Source organism: Chionomys nivalis, chromosome 21 (genome assembly GCF_950005125.1).
Source record: "Chionomys nivalis chromosome 21, mChiNiv1.1, whole genome shotgun sequence".
Lineage (NCBI taxonomy): Eukaryota > Metazoa > Chordata > Mammalia > Rodentia > Cricetidae > Chionomys > Chionomys nivalis.
In genome coordinates this window covers 31,902,688-31,925,922 of record NC_080106.1, presented here as the reverse complement: position 1 = coordinate 31,925,922, position 23,235 = coordinate 31,902,688, and the positions used below count along the sequence as shown (strand labels likewise).

Sequence of the window (23,235 nt, the reverse complement as noted above, 5' to 3'; positions counted from 1 at the left end):
TGCCGAGTGACTGGCAAAGGAGGGAGGGTGGCCAGGGTGGGCTCTGACCAGGGGAAACAAAACTGCAATAGCTGAGGTCTGGTCACTCCCAGCTCCTACTGTAGCTGGCAGGTGCCTGCTACTGTTCCAAAGCATGTGGAACAGAATTTAAATGGGCAGGCAGGCAGGCAGGCAGGCAGGCAGACACTGAACCATGGATTCCTTGGTGTAGGCCCCTTAATGCTATGTTCCACTGGGCATAGAACTTCTTCTTTGCCTCGTAGGGCTCTTTGGGGTTTCTAGGACAGTTGGCATGAGCCTGGGTTTGGTGATGTTCCCTCTTGTTCTTTCTCTGGAGCTAAGGACACGGAAGCCTCACGGCCCTAGTGATTCAGAATCCAGAAGATGTTGATCCCAGGAATGGTAATGGTGAGGAGATGTTGAGTCTCGGGGACCAGCATGGGGGCCTAGGGTATGCTCTAACCCCTCAGGGATGGGTAATGGGGGTTCTCAAAACCTTTAAAGATGTGGACCCAGGACCTGAATGCCTAGAAAAAGCTGTCACCAACTGCTATGTGACCTGTACCAGCTCCCCTCCCTCTCTGGGCCTTATCCTCTTCCTCAAGACTATCAGGGTATAAGGAACTGAACTCCAAGTTTGCTAACTGGAGCATCCCAAAGAGCAGGCTATACAAGTATCTGGGACATGGAAGGCGGTGTGAGGTACTGCGGTACAGTGTGATTGGTCCAGGAAGCTACTGTCACACCCCCAGAGGTTCTTAATCTTTCAGAATACAGCAAAGGAGAGATTGGGACTCAGGTCCCTACCAGGCAAGAAGCCCATCTGCCTCTTTGACATGCAGCAGCAAACCTCCAGCTTAGGTCACTGTGGGCAGCAGGCTCCAGCAAGAGCTTGATGCCACTATTTAATGGCCATTGTATTCTGGCTTCTCTATTTATGATAAACGAGAGATAAAGTTTAGATGAACTTATCTGAGGCTGGAGGGGGATAAATGAAAGGAAGTATTATCACAGGAGGGTAGCGGGTGTTCTAGGGCGGATGAGCAAAGGGTGGTCAAAGACCCAGAGCTGATCCCAGAGGAGGTCAGAGGTGCTAGGCAGGAAAGAGGTGGACCCTTGGAGCCAGAAAACCGCGGCTTTCCGGAAGAAGCTCATGGGGGCTGAACAAACACGTATATATAGGCGTGCAGGCTGTCCAGCCAGGCCACTGGCCACTGCTGCTGGGGCATCATGCTAGCTGTCACGCTCCTGAGCCTGGCCCTGCTAGGAAATGCCTGTGCTTGCTCCACCAGCACCTCGTATGAGGCGGGCATTGTGTGCCGCATCACCAAGTCTGCCCTTCTGGTGTGTAAGTGCCTGCCTATCTCTGTCCTTTAGGGATTTCTGCTGGGGTCAGAAGTCAGTACTGGAGTAGGGCTGTACCCTGGCAGGTTGGGGGGTGGTGAGGGTGGAGAGGGAAGGGGAGGAAGAGAGGGAGAAGGAAAGAGATGAGCTGTGAAGGAGGGCTTGCCTTTCTCCTCTGACTGCACACTTAATATCAAAGTTGTTGGTCCCTGCTAGATTTCAAGGAGCCAAATGCATGGTTTTCTGAGGACCCTGAGTCAGTCTGCAGTTGAGAGAACCTGGGGAAATAAGGTTTGGGGCAAAGCTGGGGATTATGTGTCCTTGGTGATAGTGGCCCAACTATGGCCAGAGTCAGGCACCTGTCCTCAACTGCTGTGTGACCTCAGCTCCTCTGCGTTCTCTGGGACTCAGCCTGATGAGGATGTAGGGAGATTAAGTTGTGTTATCTACACAGAATATTCCATATTAATTGTATTGGGAGCCAGGGGTCTGGGCACCGCTGGAGCTAGACCAGAATCACGCAGCTCCTACGTGTTGGGAAGTCTAGCCTGGGGTAAGAACAGGATCTGGGGAAAAGTTCTGTATTTCCTGAGTCCCGCCCCACCTCAGTTCCCACCCAGAGGCCTGTCTCTGGGACACGGGCCTCTCCCAGAGAGGCTAGACAGTGGTCTGGGCTCAGCTGATGGGAGGTGAGGCGTGCCCAGCTCGCAGCCCTTCACTCAGCTCTCCTTCCAGTGAACCAGGAGACAGCCAAGGTCCTACAAACAGCCTTCCAGAGGGCCTCCTACCCAGACATCAAGGGGGAGAGGTCCATGATGCTCCTTGGCCGAGTCACGTATGGTCTGCACAAGTGAGTGGCGGGGCTGGGACTGAAGGGGAAGAACTTGGGACATCCTATGGACCCAGGGAGGAAGAACGGCAGGATTGATGATGCTCCAACCCATTTGTCCAAGTGTAGGGGACCTCAGAGCAACTGGCATGAACTCACCTCCACAGCAGCCTCTGTGGGAGTCGGGCCTCGAGAACCTCTTTCAGCTGGGCTAGGAGGATGGGGCAGAGAGACAGCATGCTGAGGTTTCTTGGCCAGACTGTTCTGACTTGACTGGGATCACAGTCAGGCCCGAGATCAGGCTGTGGGCTTCATTTTTTTTTTTTTTTTTAACAATCTTTTCTCATTTTTCATACTAATCCCAGTTCCCGTTCCCTCCCCTCCTCCTGCTCCCCCCCCCATTCCACTCCAACCCCCCAATACATTCCTCAGAGAGGGTAAGGATTTCCATGGGGAGCCAACAAAGTCTAACACATTCACTGTGAGGCAGGACCAAGGCCCTCACCCCTCCCTATATTTAGGCTGAGCAAGGTATCCCTCCATGGAGGATGGGTTCCAAAAAGCCAGTTCATGCACTAGGGAAAATCCTGGTCCCACTGCCAGTGGCCCCACAGACTGCTCAAGCCACACAACTGTCAAAAAGCAGCAGTTAGGTGCCACGAAGGAGGTAGTAGTGCCTTAACCAATTGTGCGTTGTTAGGCCCAAGGGCCTCTTCCGTCCTTGTCAAGAGGAGTGCTAACCTTCTCTCCTTCCATACAACTCGGTCCTGATGCTTTTTAAGCTGTGTTTTACGTTTTCATGATTGCATCTCCCTAAGAGCCCCCCCCCCCACGCCACCTCTACAAAGCAGACAGGGGGTTGGGCTATACACATTGCAGCAGGCACAACTGAGCCATAAGCTCAGCTCCTGGGACTCAGCTCTCTGTGTGTCTAAGGCCCCAAACCCAGGAAGACATTGTTCTTGGACCTTATCTTTATTTTAAAACCAACATTCTCTTCCCCAGATCCCTAAAACAGACCCAGGACAGTGACCAGTCCTAGTCGGAACAGGAACCTGCCCCTCTTTAGAGCCACTAGGGGGTGCTGGCAGTGCTGAAATGACACTCTGAGGACACCTACAGGAGGAGGGAGAGCGACAGGGAGGCAGCCAGGGCTCTGTTTGACCTGGAGTGTCAGTTTCTCTTTCTGTATAGTGAGGACAATGGCATCCATGTCCTGTGTCACAGCCAGCAGTGTCCTGGGAATTTTTAAAAGAGGTACGACCTTACCTGGGCTGTAGTGGCACATGCCTTTAATACCAGCACTCAAGAGGCAGAGACAGGATGATCTCTGTGAATTGGAGGTCACCCTGGTCTACATAGCAAGTTCCAGGACAGCCAGGGCTACACAAAGAAACCCTGTTGAGAGACAGACAGACAGACAGACAGACAGACAGGCAGAAGCTTTAACACATTAGCAGCAGTCCAGACCAGACTGCTGGAGAATAGATTTCATTTCTATGTAAGTGTTGCCCACACAAGCAAGGCTAGATAATGGGGGATGGGGACTGGGGATTGGCTGTGGCTGAAATCACTGTGTTCAATGGGATTCCTCACCCTGTTGTCTATGAAGGGAGCAGAATAAAATGTAATGGGGAAAGAAAGGTCTGGGGAGATGGCTCAGTTTGTAAAATGCCTACCACACATTCAAGAGGATGAGTTCAGATCTCCAGAACCCATGGAAAAAGCAAATACAGGGGCATGCACCTGTGTCTTAGTTAGGGATACCATTACTAAGGCAAAACACCACGACCAAAAGCACTTGGGGAGGAAATGGTTTATTTTGCTTAATTTGCACATCATAGTCCATTAGTGAAGAAAGTCAGGACAGGAACCTAGAGGCAGGAGCTGATGCAGAGGCCATGGAGGGGTGCTGCTTACAGACTTGCTCCTCGTTACTTGCTCAGCCTGCTTTCTTATAGAACCCAGTACCATCAGCCCAAGGATAGCACCACCCACAATGGCCAGGGCCCTCCATTATCAATCACTAAGAAAATGCCCTATGAACTTACATACAGCCTGGTCTTTTTGTTTGTTTGTTTTGTTTTTCTAGACAGGGTTTCTTTGCGTTGCCTTGGCTGCAATCTTATGGAAGCATTTTCTCAGCTAAGGCTCCCTTCTCTCTGATGACTCTAGCCTGTGTTAAGTTAGCATAAAACTATCCAACACAACCTGTCAGGAAGATCCCTGGAGCTCACTGGCCAACTAGTCTAGACAATTGGTGAGTTCCAGGTTTAGTGAGAGACCCTTGTCTTCTAAACAATGTTGAGAATGACCAAAGAAGATACCTGACATTGATCTCTGGTTTCCACATATGCATACACATGCACATATGCATACACCCACACGAACACACACACATACCCACACACACCAGATGTGGTGGCACACACTTGGAATCCCAGTACTGGGGAGCTGAAGACAGGAAGATCCCTGAGGCCCAGTGGCCAGCCAGCCTAACCTACAAACAAACGAAAAAAAAAAAGGCAGATAGCACCAGAGGTTGTCTTCCGGCCTTCACACACACACACCAGAGACAGAGAGAAAATATCAAAAGGCCAAGCAGTAATACCTGGTTTTTCACTGCTAACATCTATCCCAGAGGTCTGTATAATGCAGGCTTTGAGGTCAGGCGGAAGATGAAATTCCAACTCCATAGAAGCCTCTGAAGTCACGCAAACTCTCTGGGCCACTCCACCTGAGCTTGGCACTGCCGCAGTGACCATGTCCTGGCGTGGCTATGAGGATGAAGCCAGGACATACACACTTCACATCGGTGGCAGTAGGTGGTTCACAAGGTCTCCCCCACAAGGACTAGGTCCCCAGGAAGCTTCTGTGTTCATCTCTTATTTGCTATCATAATAAACAGTGTACGTTTGGTGGCTTTAAGCTTATCTTGCAGTTGTAGGACAGGTGTTACTGAGCTACATTCGAAGTGCTGGCAGGAACTTCTCTGAGGTCATAGGGACATGAAGTACTCTTCCCTGTGCAGTTTCTAGAGGCCACCCCAGCCTAGGCTTCTGATGCCTCGCTCTTGCTCTCTTAAGATTATCGGGGCTGCATCCTTCCCCATCTTCCCTGGTCACATGTCTGCACTCACCCCACTTCCCACCATTCAACAGTGAGGCTTGTGATTAACTTACATCCACCTGGGAGACTTAGGGTCCCTCCCACTTTAATGTCCCCACACCTGCATGGTTCCCTCTGTGGATTAGGAGGTAATTTTTGGGTGGGGGTCTTTTTCCAGTCTTATACCATCCCCAGCCTCTTAGGCAAAGTGAAGAGTACCTTTAGGTGCTGTCCTGGAGACCCAGGTTCCTGGGAGTTGACTCCAGGGTGCATTTAGCACCAGGACAGTAGGACGGGGCAGGGCCTATTGAGCTTGTGGTGAGGCAGGGACAGCCCCTTCCTGCCCACAGTGCCCCTCCTTACTATCATCTATCCTCATAGCATCCAGATCAGCCACCTGGCCATTGCCAGCAGCCAGGTTGAGCTGGTGGAGGCCAGATCTGTCGACGTCTTCATTCAGAATGCGTCTGCGACCTTCAAGGGGACCCTGAACTACGGCTACAAGGGCGCCTGGGGGTGAGCATTCCCAGTAGCTGTTGAACCACCTGCTGGCCTCTCCGTGACAATAAAGAAGCACAGGGACATTTTAGGGAGGGTGTTGGGCCCTGGTTTTTTGCAGGTTGAACATTGAGCAGTCCGTCGACTTTGAGATTGAGTCGGCCATTGACCTCCAGATCAACACGCAGCTGAGTATGCTGGCTCCTCTGGGAAGGTGGGAGGGGCCAGGCTGCAGGGATGGATGACCAAAGAGATGGGTGCTCTGAGCCTCTGGAGGGGCAAGCTGGGAACACTTGCAGGACAGGAAGCCCGGAGTTAGCCCGTCTCCTGACTCCCTGACTGCCCATGGGTGCTGGCCGGTAGCCCAGGCTGCCTTCATGGGTGTTGGGTTCTCTGCAGCCTGTGATTCTGGCAGTGTGAGGACTAATGCCCCCGACTGCTCCATCTCCTTCCATAAGTTGCTCCTGCACCTCCAAGGCGAGCGCGAGTAAGTCACCATCTCAGGGAACCCCTTCTTATTCTCCAGTCCTGTTAGTGCATCTCCTCCTCAGAGATGTCATTTCCAGTCCCTTCCCATTAGTGGGCCCTTAAAACTCAACAACAGCAACAGCTCCATTACTGAGAATGCTTTATGGGATTAAGAGCGTTCTAAGCTCATTGCACAGAGAGGATCTCAAGGTTCAGAGAAGCTCCAGGATCACAATCAATAACAAGTGTGGATAGCGGAGGGGAGCTAGTGTCTGGGCACTGGAGAGAGCCATCTCTCAGCCCTTCAGCAAATGGGTTCGTGCATGGATGCAGACTCCAGCATGCCCACATGCACGGAAGGTAAAGGTGTGATAGACAGGAAGTGGGCCCTCCAGGAAAAGCCAACCATAGCAGTGGGGTTGACACTTGGGTTCCAGGCCTTCTGAGTCCAGTGCTCTCCGCTGTGAAGTGGAGATGCTCATGTCTACTTCCTAAGCTCTTGGAGGATTCCGAGGGCAGGGCAGCCTTGGCTGCCGCTCAGCATACAGTAGGTGCCCTAGGCATGCACGTGACTACGTGGAGATCCACTGTGATTCTTGGTCCCCTCAGGCCTGGGTGGATCAAGCAGCTTTTCACAAATATCATCTCCTTCACCCTGAAACTGGTCCTGAAGGCACAGGTAGGTGAAGCCAGACGAGTTACGCCCGGGAACCAGGCTTCCTCCTCTCCTGGCTCTCCGCCACCTGACCCATTCCCAGTGCATGCCTGCCTCTTTTCTGGCCTCTTCCCCTGCCTGATAAACAGCTTGAGCTGTCTACTCCAGGTCTGCAAGGAAATCAACGTCATCTCCAACATCATGGCTGACTTTGTCCAGACCAGGGCTGGTGAGTTCTGTCCTCGTGGTTTATTGTGGGACATCGGGACAGACACTCCTTTATGTGACTTTTGTTGACCGGAGAGGCACTTCCTTTTGGAGGTGCAGCTTTTTAAGCTGACCTTGCGTAAGACACTGAACCTCTGAGACTCAGTTTCCCTGTTGGTAATAGAGAGGTGATAACAGCATCTTACCCCACAGGGTAGCAAGGAAATTGACTGAAAAACAAACGGAAATTCAAAAAATACAAGACAACAGCTTGGCCATTGCCAATGCTTATTGTCACTAGATTTATCAGCCTCCCGTTCTCTTAAGGCTAATCCTAGCAGCAAATAATGAATGGTGAGATGGAGACCTCACCGAGAGGGGCTGAAATCTCACCTTACCTTCCCACCAGGCCTTGAGCCATGGGGGAGCTCCCACGAGGCTGTGTAACATGGAAGGAACCATTGGGACTGTGGTGCCCTGTAAGGATATTCCTATGTCACTGGAAGGAACAGAGAGAGAGGACTGGGTACTGTAAGGACTGGGCAGTCCCGTCCTGTCTGGTACTTACAAACAGAGCCACCGTTAATGACCTACTTCTCACCAACAGTCAGCTTCCAGCTAGGCAGTCCTCCTGGCCCCATTATACTAATGATGACTGGTTTTTAAGCCGACAGGACACTCCCCACATTCCAATCAAGAAGTGGAGGAGAGGATTCAAACAGCTGGTCCTTTAGCAATTGATCACTGGGCCTGGCCACACAGTCCTTGCTCCCTGAATAAGGACTATAAACACAGCGAAGCTTCAGGTCAAGTGGGGACTTCTGAAGGATGAGTTAGGAGGGGAGACCTCCACACAGCCCCAGGTGTCCCGGGCAGCATCCTAGCCTTCTGTCCAGGATGCAGAGTAGCCACACAGTGTGAGAGAGCCAGCTGCCTTCCTCACCATCACCACCACCACTGGGGAAACCTGGATTAGGAGACTTCCTGCTTCTGTGAAACACGGGGTGATCCTGCCCATCAGGGAGTGGAGTGAGAGCCTGCAGGAGTGGAGGTGGGACAGAGACCCAGAGCTCAACTGGGCTGGGAGGCCGGGGTTCCATACCAACTAACGGGAACTAGTGGCTATAGAGCCCCTGGGGACTGCAGATGCATCAGTGGTTTTTGTCAGCTGTAGCCCCCTGTTGGACATAGGAGAGGATTAAGAAGAAAGATTAGAATCATTCACAGTGTGCAAGCTTGCTCGCTCGCTCGCTCGCTCACACTTTGGCACAAATGAATTAAATGAACACAGCCCTGAGACAGGTGCCGTCCTCAGAGGTGAGGACAAGGGTCCCTAAGAGGGTTAGGTCATCATTGGCTGTTGCCACTCCCAGTTTGAGTCTGGGGTTACAGCCTGCGCCTGAACTCTGAACCCTTTTGCCCCAAGGCCTTCCTCAGCATGAAGCTGCCCAGACAGACAGTCGCTGAGAGAAAAGAGTAGAATAGGGTCCACAGAGGGGAGCTTCTCTCTGAAGCATTTAGGAGCAAAGAACCCCTCAGCCAGGGCCAGCCCCATCCACAGGTCCATCTGACCCCTGCTTCCCCACAGCCAACATCCTCTCAGATGGAGACATCGGGGTGGACATCTCCTTGACGAGACCACCTGTCATCACGGCCACCTACCTTGAGTCCCATCATAAGGTAGGCACGTTAGGAGGAGGCAGGACTTCTCCTGTTGTACTCTTGGGTTTGGTCCTTACCCTCCGCTTCCTTCCCCTAACTTTTATTCCATGGAAGTCAAATGTCCCTCATTACACCTCTGTAAGACATTTTATGACATGGACAGAAAAGCAGGACCTCGGTCCATGTGCCCCATACCCTGATCAGCACTGACTCCATTACAAAATGTTTATTTGCCTTCTGGCCTCCCAAACACTCAGGGTAGCCACTGCCCCTCACAGGATCTGACGAAAGCCTGGGCCCCTATGACCTGAGACATGGGTCGTACTATTATAACAGAGACCCAAGAAAACAGCTTGACACCCACAGCTAATCAGCTTCCTCGGGGAACGGCCTGAGGGTTCTGGCCGATGCAGATGTGTCTGGCCGATGTGTTGGTGTGCACAACACAGCTGTATTGTGACTGAACACTACATCCACTTTTCTCACATCCTACGGGCCTGGCCTCAATCACATGGTCACCCAGCTAAAAAGGTCATTCCATGGAACTGTGAACCTAAGGCCTGGGTGTTACAGAACTCTGAGGTCACCAATCATCTATCTCCAATGGGGCTTGTCCCTGGGAAAGTGACCAAAAGGACCACTTCAGGAGGGTGTGGATGCCGATGAAGACCCTCCACCACATGTGGGTGGCTGCTGTCAGTGGGCACGAACTGCTAGTGGCTCATCTTCCTTGCTCTGTTGACTGGGACTAGTGGCCGTGGACTGTCAGCTCCCTGAAGACACAGGGCTGGTAGCCAGGGTGGGAGCATAGAGACCACAGTCCAGCTTCTCTGTCTGCCGTCTTTGGTGGAGTGCCAGCCTGGGAAGTGGTGACCAAGCCCATCTGACACCTCACCTTGTGCTAGGAGCCTATCAGGCACTTTAGCTGCAGCCGCTGAGTGCAGGTGTTCCTCAGTTTACCCATCTGTCTTCGACTAGACGCTTTGCCTTCCAAAGCTCCGTTCTACTCCCTGAGCCCGGCTCCTGAGCCTGGCAGGGCTAAGGAGAAGAGCACCAAGTATACCAGTTTCTTCCAGGGCCATTTCATCTACAAGAACATCTCTGAGGAGCGCCCCCTCCCTTCCTTCTCACCCACGCTGCTGGGGGACACCCGAATGCTCTACTTCTGGTTCTCTGAGCAAGTCCTCGACTCCCTAGCCAAGGTCGCCTTCCAGGATGGTCGCCTCCAACTCAACCTGGCAGAGGCAGAGCTCAGGGTAAGGGGCAGGTTGGACTGCTGGGACAACCATGTGTGTGATGGTCTACATGCATTCATCCCCATCCAGGGTGGGGAGCCTAAAGGGAAGTTTGGGTGTTGGTCAGAGGAGCTATGAACCACCGAAGCTGCAGTCTTAATATAAATTCTAGCATTTTTTGGTGCCCACTCTGCGTGGTGTATAAGAGTCACTGATCAATAGGCAGTAGACAGGCAGATGTAATTACAGATATTTTTGGCACATAGTGATTATGCAAATTACCCTGCTGTTAGCATGGCTGCTGCCCCCGCCATTTTTGTTGCATTGGCTGCAGGTGAGTACGGTTGCCACTTTTGAGTATACAAAAGCGTTCAACCAAAAATAAAAAACCCAAAGAAGCCTGAGAGGAGAGGATAGGTAGCTTGTCCTCGACAGCTCAAGAGGTGACTCACAAGCCGGCACCTTCCGCGGCTGCTTAGCTGGCTTACAGCCCACACCTGCCTGTGAATGAATGGGGTGGTGGACTGGGCTCCTACAGGGAAGACAGCAAGGCCCCGCAGCCTGGGTGTCACAAGCCTCCAGCTAGGTCAGGGTTTCTTATACTATACCCTTCCCCAATCTAATCTGGGGGTTGGGTTTCAGGAGGGATCCAATCCAGGACGTTGTACCCCACGCCTGAAGTGTCTTTCTGAGGAGTAACCTCATCCACACTCACCTTTCTCTTGTAGGCAGTGCTAGAGACTTGGCACTTCAACCCTAAACGGGAAATCGTTCCCGAGGTAAGTTCTTGTAACTCGGAATTTGGCTTATGCACCCCGATCCTGCCCCTACTTCAGAAGCTCCCCTATCCCCAGTCAGTCTCAGCAGTGGGGACACACATATGAGCAAGGATGTCCAGTCTGAGCTAAGGCTGTCTACCTATCATCTCATTTGGAACTTCGTAGAGCCCTGAGAGCCAGGCGCTGTTCTGAGCGCCATTCTCCCACTGGACAGCCTAGTGAATGACAGGGCTGCCTGCGAGCCATGGTGACTCTAAAGATTATACCCCGTACCCCTGCTTCATACCGAGTCCACAGGGTGGAGGATAGAGGGTGGGACCCCAGGATTAGCCCCAGGCTCTCTCAGGGGGCCCGGACAATAGGCTGTGACTACCCACTACTGACTCTGGACCCAGCCTCAGAGTGTGCTCTCTGAACGTCACAGCTTTCCCTCTGCTGAGCGGTGATGATTTCTATAAACCTGTTTCTCAAGGCGAGGCCCTAAGCCTCTGTCTGGGTAAACTCCTCCAGCCTTCTCATGGACTCATTCCCCACCTGTTGGAGGGAGGCCGCTTGTTTGTTCTGGCCGCCCAGAACCAAAATAATCACATAATCACACAGAAACTGTATTAATTAAATCACTGCTCGACCCATTAGCTCTAACTTCTTACTGGCTAACTCTTACATATTAATCTAACCCATTTCTATTAATCTGTGCATCGCTGTATGGCAGTGGCTTACTGGGTAAAGTTCTGTCTGCCTCCGGTGGGGCTACATGTCTTCTCCCTGACTCCGCCCTTCTTTCTCCCAGCATTCAGTTTAGTTTTCCCCACCTAGCTAAGTTCTGCCCTGCTATAGGTCCAAAGCAGTTTCTTTATTCATTAACGGTAATTACAGCATACAGAGGGAAATCCCACTTCACCCACCCACTGTGGTGGTTGCTTGGGTATTTTCACACCAACCCTAAATTTTCCAGCTGCTCTCCCAGCTTCCCCTCACCTCCCTTCCCACAAACTCAGTAACTCTCTGCAACTGCTTCTCCCAGAATGGTCCCAACAGAGCTCCCTGCTGCTGCTGTCCCAACTCACCCCCTCCTGCTCCTCCTTGGGTGTCTTCCAGGCCTAGCAGTGACAGCCCTTCCTTTCTGAAATTCCTGTCTTTCCTTCCCAGCCTAGGCTGCTTCTTCCTTCCAGAGATGCAACTCAGAATACAGGCAAACCTCTGATTTGTCCTCCCTCATCCCCACCCCAAGTGCCATCATGACATCCACGCTACTGTAGAGTTAGTCTGTCCACTTCTCTTCGTTCCCATTCCCAACCCCAGGCCCAGCTACTGTGGGGGTCTCTGCAACCTCAACAGGAACAGGCTGCAGAGAGATGAGCCGAGGGAGGCAAGAAGATGGTTCAGTTCAACACAACTCAGTAGCCGGTGTTGGTACAAAGTTCTGGAGTCTGTCCCTGAGGGTTTATTTTAGGCATCTTCAAGCGTAGCACAATCTAGTGGAAACTATTCTGCTGCTAATTAACTCAATTCCACACACACAACAAAGCGTACATAAATCTCCTTGAGCAAAGTAAGTTAAACCCAGGCCAGACGAGGCTTGGTTCTGTAAATTGAGGGGGAAAAGCATGATGCGGTATGTATTTATGTTAAATGTTCAGCTCAGGAAGTCCTGCACCTTGCCAGACAGAATCACAAATGCATCCTTCAGTCCTGGCTTTCACGGATTGCGCTTTGCTCCGTTTACTTCCTGTGTGGCTGTCGCCGCTGCTGTTGTCTGAGGACAGGGCTTCACCATATGGAAGGCTCGTGCTAGCCTCAAATTTTGCATGTAGCCGAGGCTGCTCTCCGGTTTTTGACCTTGCTGCCTCTGGGATTGCAAGTGTTCACCACCATGCTTGGGCCCTTCTCGTCTATACCTCTACGCCACTTGAACCTCCATGTGGTTTCCTCCGTGTGGTTTTCTTTGGCGAGGGTAGTCTCAGTATTTCTCCCACAGACAGGAAATGTCTTGCTCCCAGCTGTACACCTCACCAATTTCAGAGAACACCAAAGCTCAGGGAAGCGCACCTCAGTGCCACACCCTCTACGGTGTCCCGGTGTCCCGGGGCTTCGCTGCTCTTACAGCTTCACCCCTCAGCTGAGTCCCAGCTTCACTTCTCAGCCGGGTCCCCGGAAAGCCTGTCTCCAGAACCTAGGATTGAGTTCAGCTTTGTGTTAGGTAAAGCTTCTTATTTGGGGCACTCACTGGCTGACTGGTACTTTTGGGAGAAGCTGCTGACCCAGTCCCATTGGCTGCCAGTTCTGCAGCTCTGCTCAGCTGATCTGCCCCCTGCCTTCCTTGCCTGAGCAAAGCTCCACCCACAGAGCCTTTGCTGGCTCTTCCGTCCTCCCTCTCCCCTCCCCCACCTGATTCTTTTCCGTCTATGGGGTGGGCCTCTCCCACCTCCTGGTCTAAGTCAGATCCTTTGTCCAAGACTCTTGTACCCTGAGCCTGGTCCCTCTCCCCTTTCACATACTCTAATTGTAATTGTATGCTTTGTTTGGTGATTCTAGAACGAGTGCTGGGCTTTGCTGGTAAAGACCAGGTGTGTTTGGCTCTCTGCTTGAATCCAGTTCCTGATCAGAGCTGAAGTTTGTAAGGTTCCCACAAATATCATTAGAAACAACAGCAGGCTGTCAAAATCTCTCTCTCTCTCTCTCTCTCTCTCTCTCTCTCTCTCTCTCTCTCTCTCTCTCGTGTGTGTGTGTGTGTGTGTGTGTGTGTTGTGTTTTCTAGACAGGGTTTCCCTGTGTAGCTTTGACTGTCCTGGAACTCTGTAGACCAGTCTGGCCTCTAACTCAGACTCACCTGCCTCTGCCTTCTGAGTGCTGGGATTACGAGCATGTGCCACCATACCAGGCTTAAAAAACACAACGCCCCCCCCCCCCCAAAAAAAACACCTCTTTATTCTTTTCATCACCTCTACTGGGTCCCCAGTAGGACCAGCTATCGGCTCTGCATGTTGGTGATCTCATTTATTCCCCACCGTTGTCACCCCTATTTCACAGATCAGGAAAAGTGAGGCCCACAAAGCTGAGTGACTGCGTCCCTCCCATGCCCCTGGAGGTGGCAGAGAAGCAGCAGTATTTGCTGTCCCCCATACAGATAACAAAACCGAGGGCCTGAGGTGGGGGGGCAAAAGTCTTAACTTATTTTAATTTTTTAATGTATACTTACTTTTATGTATGTGAGTTTTTTCCCTGCATGTTTGTATGTGTGCCACATATGTGCCTGGTGCCCACAGATTTCAGAAGAGGGACTGAGATCCCCTGGAATGGAATTACAGACTGATGTGAGCCCATGTAGGTACTAGGAATCAGGTCAGGGTCCTCTGGAAGAGCATCCAGCTCTCTTAACTGCTGAGCTGGTCTCTCCAGCCAAGCTCTAATGTCTTGCCGTGTCACTGTTAAGTGAGTATTGAGGTACAGCTCAGAGCCTGAGCCACTGCTCCGAGCTGTTTATACTCACCCGGGACTAGAGCCAGTCTGATCCCTCCAGCCTCGGAGGGCAGTAGCCACAGCCCTTCTGATGGTTTCTTCTGTTCCATGGGATCCCCGTCTCTCCACAGCTGTTCAGTGGCTTCCTCACTAGCCCGGGCCAAGTCACCGTCCACTGCCTGAGGAGGCCCACAATCTCCTGCCAGAACAAAGGTGTCGTGGTCAGTTCTCCTGTGGTGATGGAATTTCTCTTCCCACACAAGGATGGGCAAGATTCCGTGGCTCACACTTTCGAAGAGGTGAGATGGGTGCAGGGGTTTGGACCACCGGCGGCCGTCCAAATCTATCAATTCGTTCCGCCACCTCTGCCGGGATTCACTGTTTCCTACCCATGGCTCATGTTCATCAAAACTGTGGGACCTGAGCCAGGAGGTGGTCGACAAGATACCCCAGCTTTATTAGTCCTCCCCTAAGCGGAGCATTGACACACAGATACTTGTCATTTAGGTCTCAAACTGTCACCTCTGTCCGCATCCTCTAAGACCATATGGATTTCCTGTTTCCCATGTTGTGGGTTTTAGGAAAAAAGCATAGTGTGTGTACATGCTGGCCTTATCACCGAGAGTCCCATGTAAGATCAGGGGTGGCACCACAATCAAGGACACACTGGCATTTCTCCTTGTGTCACAGACACATAAAACAAGGCCAGGACTGGTGACCAAGCCCCCTCTGAGTGGCTACATTTCATAAACTCAGAAACGTGAGCGCAGATGCTAGGATAGTTGTAATGAAGGCGCTGAGGGTTAGTCTGGTTTCCTCAGTCTCTAAAGATAGCAGGCAGGATGTCTACTCCTATAATCTCACTGTTGGAAAGCTAGGCTAGGACTGTGCATTAAAGATAATCCTGGGCTAATAGGGGACCCTGACTGGGAAAAAAAAAACACACCCCCAAATCCTAAAGGCAAAAGTAGTGAAGCTCATCACAGAAATGCTGACATTTGAAAGAAGAAGCTCAATGACACACAGGCCCAGGGCCCAGGACCGCACCCTATCTCCATGGAGACAGATGGTTTCCTTCTGGCAAGTTCCTTAAAAACAGCAACAAACTAACTCCTTAGTTATATGCTTTAATTTCATAAAAGTACTTCAATTAGGCCAAAGAGAAGACTCAGTTCAGTTATTGGGACCCACACAGCGGAAGGAGAAAATCAGCTGCTGGGAGTTGCTCTCTGGCCTGCCACGTTCATAATGTCCTGCACATGGACGAACACGCACCAAATAAACAAAAGCAGGATGAAATTTTAAATGTTTGGTGCACTTGTGCACACATACACACACGCAGACACACAGACACAGACACACACACAGACACACACACAGACATACAGAGAAATACACACACACAAAGACACACAGAGAAATATACACACAGAGACACAGACACGCACACAGACATACACAGACATGCACACACACGGGCACACAGAGAAATATGCACACACACACATAGACAGACAGACATGCACACAGACACACAGAGAAATACACACAGAAATACACACAGAGACATAGAGAAATACACACAGAGACATAGAGAAATACACACAGAGACATAGAGAAATACACACACAGACATACACAGACATGCACACACACAGGCACACAGAGAAATACGCACACAGAGACATACACAGACACACAGAGAAATACACACACATACATTTCCAACTCACTCCTTGTTCTTAATGCTGGGGCTCCTGACCAAGTGAACAGTCCTGGAGATGCAGCTATCCAGGGTCCTGGATCTCCAGAGTGTGAAAATGCAAACACATCCGGCTGCTTGCAGAGGATGCCTCACCCTCCTGAAGGATGGCTATGCTTTGGAGGTGAAGGATGGAAGCGGTTTGCGAAAGTCTTGGTGATTGGTCATTTCAGACCTACCAGGAAGAAGGAGTTGGGTGTGTGGACAGGACCAGGGTCCTACATCCAAAGCCACAGGTGCTGCGCAACTTTCTTCAGTTTTGTCTTTTCAATCCCCTCCTCTGCTGTGGAACTTAGGATCTATGCGTCTTTGGCAGATGCTCCCTGACAGAACTCCTCCAGCCTTATTCCCACCCCACCCCTGCCCGCTTCATCTGTGTTTATGTGGTACATTCATATGTATGTGCTCCTGTGTGTACACGTGTGTGCACACCCAGATGCTGGAGGTGACACTGGGTATTTTCTCTACCGCTCTAAGCCATTTTCTTCCTTTTCTTTTGGTGGTTTGTTTTGGTTTTTGAGAAAAGAGTCACACTATATGGCTCTGGCTGGCCTAGAACCCACAGATCTGCCTGCCTCTGTCTCCAGAGCACTGGAGTTAAAAGTGTATGCCACCACACCTGGCTTGTATCTTATTTTTTGAAGCAGGGTCTCTCACTGAATCTAGAGCTTGCAAATATAGCATGTCCCAGAGATTCTCTTAGCTCTGCCCTCCCAGGTGCTGGGATTAAAGGTGCATGCTACCACCACCCAGCTCCAGGCCCTGCTTTTAATGTGGGAGCTAAGGATCAAACTCTGCTCCTCATGTTTGCTCTCCAAGCACTTCACCAACCGAGTCACCTCCCCAACAGCATCCCCAACTTTTGTTTTGTTTTGTTTTTCGAGACAGGGTTTCTCTGTCGCTTTGGAGCCTGTCCTGGAACTAGCTCTTGTAGACCAGGCTGGCCTCGACCTCACAGAGACCCGCCTGCCTCTGCCTCCTGAGTGCTGGGATTAAAGTTGTGTGCCACCACCTCCTGACTTTCTCCTGTTTTGTTTTCTTAATACCATTGCTTTATAGGATGTATTTGATGCAAAATGTCTCATATTGTCATCTTAGTTAACTCTCTAAAATAGTTTCTTTTAGTTCTTCTCTTTGAAGTCCTTTTCTGCTCTCCAGACACCACAGAGGCTATTGTTGGCTTTTTATCCTGTAAATTCATGTTTTCTTTCGTGACTCATGTTTGTGTTTTATTTCCATTTGTAGTGCTGAGGGTGGAACCTGGGGCAGGCCAGGCAAGCCGTCTATCACTAAGCTATGTCTCCAACCTTCCATTAGTTTTCAGAAGACCAGCAGCTCAGCCTACTCCTGTTGTTCCTCAGGACCCCTGCTCCTTATGCCTCTCTGTACAGTGCAGACAGTAGAGAGCTCTGCTTCCAGGAGGGCCAGGCTCAGAGCTTCTGCTTTCTCTCCCCAGGATATTGCTGCTACCGTTCAGGCCTCCTACTCCAAGAAAAAGCTCTCCTTAAGCCTTGTGGATTTCCAGTATGTCTTCTGGCTTGGGGGAAGAGGGTGGACTCAGCAAGTATGTCTTGACCCTGTGATGTCAAGCCCGGGGCTAGGACCTGGGTGGGGTGGTGGGGGTCTGTGGATGGTTCCTTTGAGAACTTAGGAGCCCTCCCTAGTGTCAACATCGGAAGGAAGAAGAATCAGTGTGGAGAGAGGGCTTGGCCATGCCAAGGCTGGGTGGCTGGAAGGTAAATAGAGAGAGAGAGTTCTGAAGGGTAGAGGCCTTGGGCATAAGAGAGAAGCACAGAGAAAGGAGAATGCTGTGGTTCCAGTCCGAAGCAGGGCTAGATTTCCACCCCCTCCTTTTCTCTTTGTGTGTCTGTGGTTGGGTGCTGAGGATGAAGCCGGAGGCCTTTGGTGTGCTAATCAAGTGTTCTACGGATGAGTTATGTTCTACGGATGAGTTATGCTCTATGGATGAGTTATGCCTCAAGCCATTGCTTTTTTGAGACAGGATCTAGCTGTATATCCCAGGCTGTCTAGGAAGAGTGCTAGGTTATGGGTATATGTCAACATGTTCGGCTAATATGAAGTCGTTCTAACTTTCCATTTCCTCCTCCTCTCTCTTGATTCAGGATTAAACCAAAGACTATCTCCAACATGGCTGAGGTAGGTAGTCTTGGAAGAAATAAGTTCTGGGGGAAAGCAGGTGGAGGATGTAAAAGAAAATGGGCAATAGGACCCTCCTGGGTCTCTTGTGTAACTTTTCTCCTGCTCTCTGCCAGATGGAACATTGTTTTTGCAGAAATGGGATTGATTGGAGGAGACTTAAATTAGAAGGCAGGGGAGTGCTGGATAGGTAGCCTCTCCTGGAGACCAGTTTTCCTTCTGTGGAATGGGATAACAGCCATAGCCAAGAAGGGACCTTTGGGAAGGAGCAGAGCGTCTGGGTTCAGATGTACATTCTTATGGGCATGTGAATGAGTGCGTGTCGAGGCTTTGTGGCCATCTGCCTCATGGTCACCTCTGTGATCTGAAGAGCACTCACCTCTGATTGACAGAGCTCCAAATCCATCCAGAGCTTCCTGCAGTTGGTGGTCTCCACAGTAGGCATCCCCGAGGTCATATCTCGTAAGTGTGGGGCCCAGGAAAGGATGGGGTGGGTGTCTGGCTTTACCTTGTCCCCACTTCTAGATTGTTCATTGCAGGGACCCCTCCCAAGCAGAGCGCCCGAAGTACTTCTCTCAAACCATTGGGTATCTGCAGTCTCTTCCCAGGTGGCAATGTGTAATGTGATCAGATCCACAGACCCCTGATTCTGGCTCTCACTGAAAGCTTTGTCTCTGCCTCCTCACTGCTGGCTAAATCCACTTTAGGAACCCAGTTCTCAGCCAGGTGTGGTGGTGCACACCTTTAATCTCAGTGCTTGGAAGGCAGAAGCATGTAGATCTTTTTGGGCTTGAGGTCAGCCTGGTCTGCATAATGAGTCCCAGGACACTCAGGACTATGTAGAGAGAAAGACCTTGTCTCAAAAGAGCAAAATAAGCCGGGTGGTGGTGGTGCACGCCTTTAATCCCAGCACTCGGGAGGCAGAGGCAGGCGGATCTCTGTGAGTTCGAGACCAGCCTGGTCTACAAGAGCTAGTTCCAGGACAGGCTCCAAAACCACAGAGAAACCCTGTCTCGAAAAACCAAAAAAAAAAAAAAAAAAAAAAAAAAAGTCCAGCAACAAAAGAGCAAAATAAAATAAAATATAAAATAAAATAAAATAAAAATAAGAACATAGGTCTCCCAGTGGCAACTGGATATGTCAGAAAAAAAAAATCCTGACAGCTGGAGGTAGCCACTTAGTGGGAGCCCAGGGTAAACCTCAGTTTCCCTTCCTATAAAATGAGATTTACTGATCCCCAGATTACCCAAAACCCTGACACTGTAGGATCTCTGATCATTTGTAGCGACTCCAATGGTAGCCTCTCACACAGGGGTGTGTAGAAGACACCTTAAAAGAGGCCCTATGAGGAACTGTGTTCTCATCCACACAAGGAGGCATAGTCGGCTGTACCTTCATTCTGAATATCTGCTTATCTACATGTCTTTGGTAGACACAGAAAGAAGAGAAACTATGTCTGGTCTCTTTCTCAGCCTCAGTGTCCCCCACCAATATGGTTACACTAAAGCTATAGGAACACTGGATATGATGGTGCAGGCCTACATGACATCTATCTGGGAGGCCAAGGCAGGAGGAGGATCACAAGAGCAAACCCCTGTCTGAGTTACGGAGCAAGTTCAGGCATTGCCTGAGCAACTTAGTGTGACCTAGGAGAGAGAAGGAGACCAGTACTGTGAGGCCCCAGGTTCAATTCCAGTACTCTAGAAACTAGAAAACAAATGAATCACAGATGGTGGAATAGACAGATGGAGAGATTTTCTGTGTGACTGCAAAGTACTGAGAAGCTCCAGGTATGAGGAGTGACCCACTAGGGAGAGGCAGCTGCAGCAGGGTGGCTGAGAGAGGCTCATATAACACCATCAGTGCCAGCTTTTCCCTCTGGGGCTACCTAGATGCTCCAACCTGGGCCTGGGGCTGGGTCCTGCTTCCCCAAAAGAGCTGACGTGGCTCCCTCCCCTGCCTAGGACTGGAAGTGGCCTTGACAACCCTCATAAACAGCAAAGGCCTGGACCTTTTCGACATCATCAACCCCGAGATCATCACTCGTGATGTGCGTATGGAGTCATCCATAGCCCCATCTCTTGGACAGACAGTCAGATAGTGTTCACATTTGATTTCTATCGCTGGGATAAAACACTGGCCAAAAGCAGCTCAGAGGAGGAGAGGTTGATTTCAGTTTACAGCCCATCACAGGAGGAAGTCAGGGCAGGGACTTGAGGCAGAAACCCTGGAGGGATGCTGTTTGCTGGGTCACTCAAGCCCATACTTAGGTAACTGTTTTACATAGCCCAGAACTACCCACCCAACTTACATCAATTAACCATCAAGGCAGTGTCCCACCTCCTACCCAGCCATGTCCATATGCTAACCTGATCTAGGCCAGTCCTGGGTGAGATTTCTCTCAGATGACTCTAGACTCAGAGTGTTTGGTAGCTACTAGAAAGTATCTCTCTCCTGGTGGCTCAGGAGCCAGCACAGCCTGCCCGTGTCTCCTGCAGGGCTTCCTGCTGCTGCAGATGGACTTCGGCTTCCCAGAGCACCTGCTGGTGGACTTCCTGCAGAGCCTGAACTAGGAGGTGTGACGGGGCTGAGATCAGAAGCATGTGCCCAGCTTACAATGGAACCAGAACATCGCAATGCTGGCATCTCTCGTGTGTGGCTCAGAGAGGGCAAGGAGATGGGGACTGGATCCCTGTTTCCCCAGTTATTAAGGCTGCTGCCATTAAATGCTCTGTGCAGGATCTGAGAATGTCCTTCTTGGGAAGGGGAACAAGGGGGCAGAGGATGGGAGGGACACACCTTACCCGTTATGCCCATGTGCCGAGCCAATCTGTGACAGTGCCCTGTGGTAGGTGCCCCTGCTTGCAGCTCTCCAGAGCCAGCCTCTGTGGAATATGTTGACATCGCCCCCACCCTCTAGCAACTGCTTTCCTAGCTCACATGGTGTGCATGCACCACCCTTGATTCAGACTGCAAGCCCGAGGGACACCAAGTGGCCAAGGCATATATAACACATCCATCCATTTCTGCTTGAGCAAGGCCCATACTCCTTCTGGATACAGGGTAGGAAAGGTAACGTGCTGGGGGATGTGAGGAGTTCAGAGATTGGTGGGCAGAATGCCACAATGGCAGACTTGTCACATTGATACCCCGGGGTGCCACAAAAGTAGCAGGGACCCCACCTGAGATGTCATCAGGTTCTTCAGAGGGCGTACTCCATTCTAGCAGGTCTCCACTCCCCCTACAGGGTACAAAGAAAGTTCCGATTGGCTAAGCACTCAAGCCCTGACTGAGTTACTTTGTAGCAGGCTTTCATACCAAGGAAGATCACGCCCAGGGTGGAAGCCGTACCTGAACATGCATCTTCATCTTCTAGGAGTCAGGGACAGAAGGGTTACTTAAGTCACATCTTAAGGGCTGAGCAGGAACTTACTAAGGAGCCGCATGAGAAAGGGTGCTAGAGCCAGAGGGGTCATGAGGGGTCTGGAAGCATTTGTTCACTCCCTAACTTAGTGACACAGTAATCGCTTCATTCCCTGGCCTCATCATTGTTGTCATGTGTAGGGGAAGCCCCAGCCAATCACCTTGCTTGTAGGGCGGGGTCCCCTGAGAATATTTTTTACTAATAAATATTGTGGGTGTGCTCCCCGCCTTCCCTTCTGTTTCCCTGTTCTCCGTGGGAACCTCGGTTCTGTAAGTCTTTTCCTTATTAAAGCTGAATATTTTATTATAATTTCTGTCTGCCATTCATTTACACCATTACATTTTGGGGCGCCACTCTGTAGTAGGGAGCGGTGGGGCTGTGCCCCCGGCACCCGGCCGCCCGCATGGCTAGCTTATGCCCCAAAATAATTACACAGAAACTGTATTCTTTTAAACATTGCCTGGCCCATTAGTTCCAGCCTCTTATTGGCTAGCTCTTACATATTGATCTAACCCATTTCTAATATTCTGTGTAGCACCACGAGCTGGCTTACCAGGAAAGATCTTAACCTGCGTCTGTCTGGAGTGGGAGAATCATGGCAACTGCCTGATTCGGCTTCTTTCTCCCAGCATTCTGTTCTGTCTACTCTGCCTACCTAATTTTCTGTCCTATTAAAGGGCCAAGGCAGTCTCTTTATTTAACCAATGAAATTAACACAAAACAGAAGACTCTCCCCCATCAGTCATGCTGATTGCTCTGCAGAAGCCTACTACTGGACCTAGATCCCTGGGCACATGCGTCCCACAGCCACACGCTGGTCAGGGAAGAGAATCTCCCATCCTGGTCCCCCCCCCCCCAAGTATGAAGGTTGACAACCTTTTGTTCCCCACCATCAAAGCTCCCAAGGCCTCCTCTGACTAGCTTCCTTCCTGAGTCCAAATGGAGCTCCTGACTCATCCCCTGTGCCATGTGGTTCCCACACGGCAGGGTGGGGGAGGTAGAAAGCCAAATGGATGGGAGAATCCAAGGTGGTAGGGAGCAAAGGACTTTGTAGAGGCCTGGCTTCCCACAGAAGAGGAAGATAGGGCCTCCGGATAGGTAAACCAATTCAACTTTAATGCCAAAGAGAAGGTTCCCTGGGCAGACTTCTAGCCTCCCCATCCTTCCTGCTCTAGCACAGAGAGTTCTTCCATCTCCGTCATGGAAGGTTTTCTCTGGGCCTGGCCACTAGCCTGGCCCAGGGGGATGGTTTGTCCTGCCATCTCACACCCCTCAGAACACACATATTGAAAAGTGGAGCCTTTGGGAAGCAATTGGCCACTTAAGAGGGATCTGTGCATTTTTCAAGAGTCTCGGCTGAAGGGTCATGAGCTCCTTATCAATCGGGAATGGACTGGTGACTGCCAGCACAGACGGTTAGAAAGCTGGGCCACCCTTGTCTTCTGTCCCCTCCATCTGTGCCTCTCGTGCCTATTTTTTTTTTTCTACTGGGAGTTGATACCCTTTCTTATACCACAGTCTAAGACAACTGTTCTCAACCTGTGGGTCATGATCATTGGGAAACACATATTTCCAATGGTCTTTGGAACTGAGACACTGCTCAGTAGCAAACTGCAATTACGTAGGAGCAACAAAATAATTTTATGGC

The 23,235-nt window shown here is 50.8% G+C and overlaps 1 protein-coding gene and 1 non-coding gene across 4 annotated transcripts; one reads left to right on the top strand and one right to left on the bottom strand.

Moving 5' to 3' along the window:
* Positions 1 to 1,181: 1,181 nt before the first annotated feature.
* On the top strand, positions 1,182 to 21,883 carry Cetp (cholesteryl ester transfer protein). Of its 3 annotated transcripts, none has more exons than XM_057754256.1 (16): positions 1,182 to 1,348; positions 2,080 to 2,194; positions 5,663 to 5,797; positions 5,901 to 5,971; positions 6,179 to 6,266; positions 6,857 to 6,926; positions 7,071 to 7,131; positions 8,698 to 8,789; positions 9,848 to 10,027; positions 10,735 to 10,785; positions 14,376 to 14,543; positions 17,463 to 17,530; positions 18,130 to 18,163; positions 18,556 to 18,625; positions 20,128 to 20,213; positions 20,662 to 21,883. In XM_057754256.1, the coding sequence occupies exons 1-16, from the start codon at positions 1,231 to 1,233 to the stop codon at positions 20,734 to 20,736; spliced, it is 1,482 nt and encodes a 493-aa protein (XP_057610239.1). In that variant the 5' UTR covers positions 1,182 to 1,230; the 3' UTR covers positions 20,737 to 21,883. The 3 variants fall into 3 exon arrangements, with proteins under 3 accessions (XP_057610239.1, XP_057610241.1, XP_057610240.1); XM_057754257.1 differs by having other exon boundaries at positions 1,297 to 1,344; XM_057754258.1 differs by lacking the exons at positions 5,663 to 5,797; positions 5,901 to 5,971; positions 6,179 to 6,266.
* On the bottom strand, positions 2,811 to 2,936 carry LOC130864241 (U6atac minor spliceosomal RNA). Its single transcript, XR_009055935.1, has one exon. It is a non-coding gene; the product is annotated as a U6atac minor spliceosomal RNA (small nuclear RNA).
* Positions 21,884 to 23,235: the final 1,352 nt, after the last annotated feature.

What these genes read in the sequence shown, in the direction of transcription:
- Cetp (XM_057754256.1), top strand. Translation starts at nt 1,231, where the DNA reads ATGCTAGCTGTCACGCTCCTGAGCCTGGCCCTGCTAGGAAATGCCTGT. An exon ending in GTCACGTATGGTCTGCACAA is followed by an intron (nt 2,195 to 5,662) that starts GTGAGTGGCGGG and finishes CTATCCTCATAG; the next exon opens with CATCCAGATCAGCCACCTGG. An exon ending in AACTGGTCCTGAAGGCACAG is followed by an intron (nt 6,927 to 7,070) that starts GTAGGTGAAGCC and finishes TGTCTACTCCAG; the next exon opens with GTCTGCAAGGAAATCAACGT.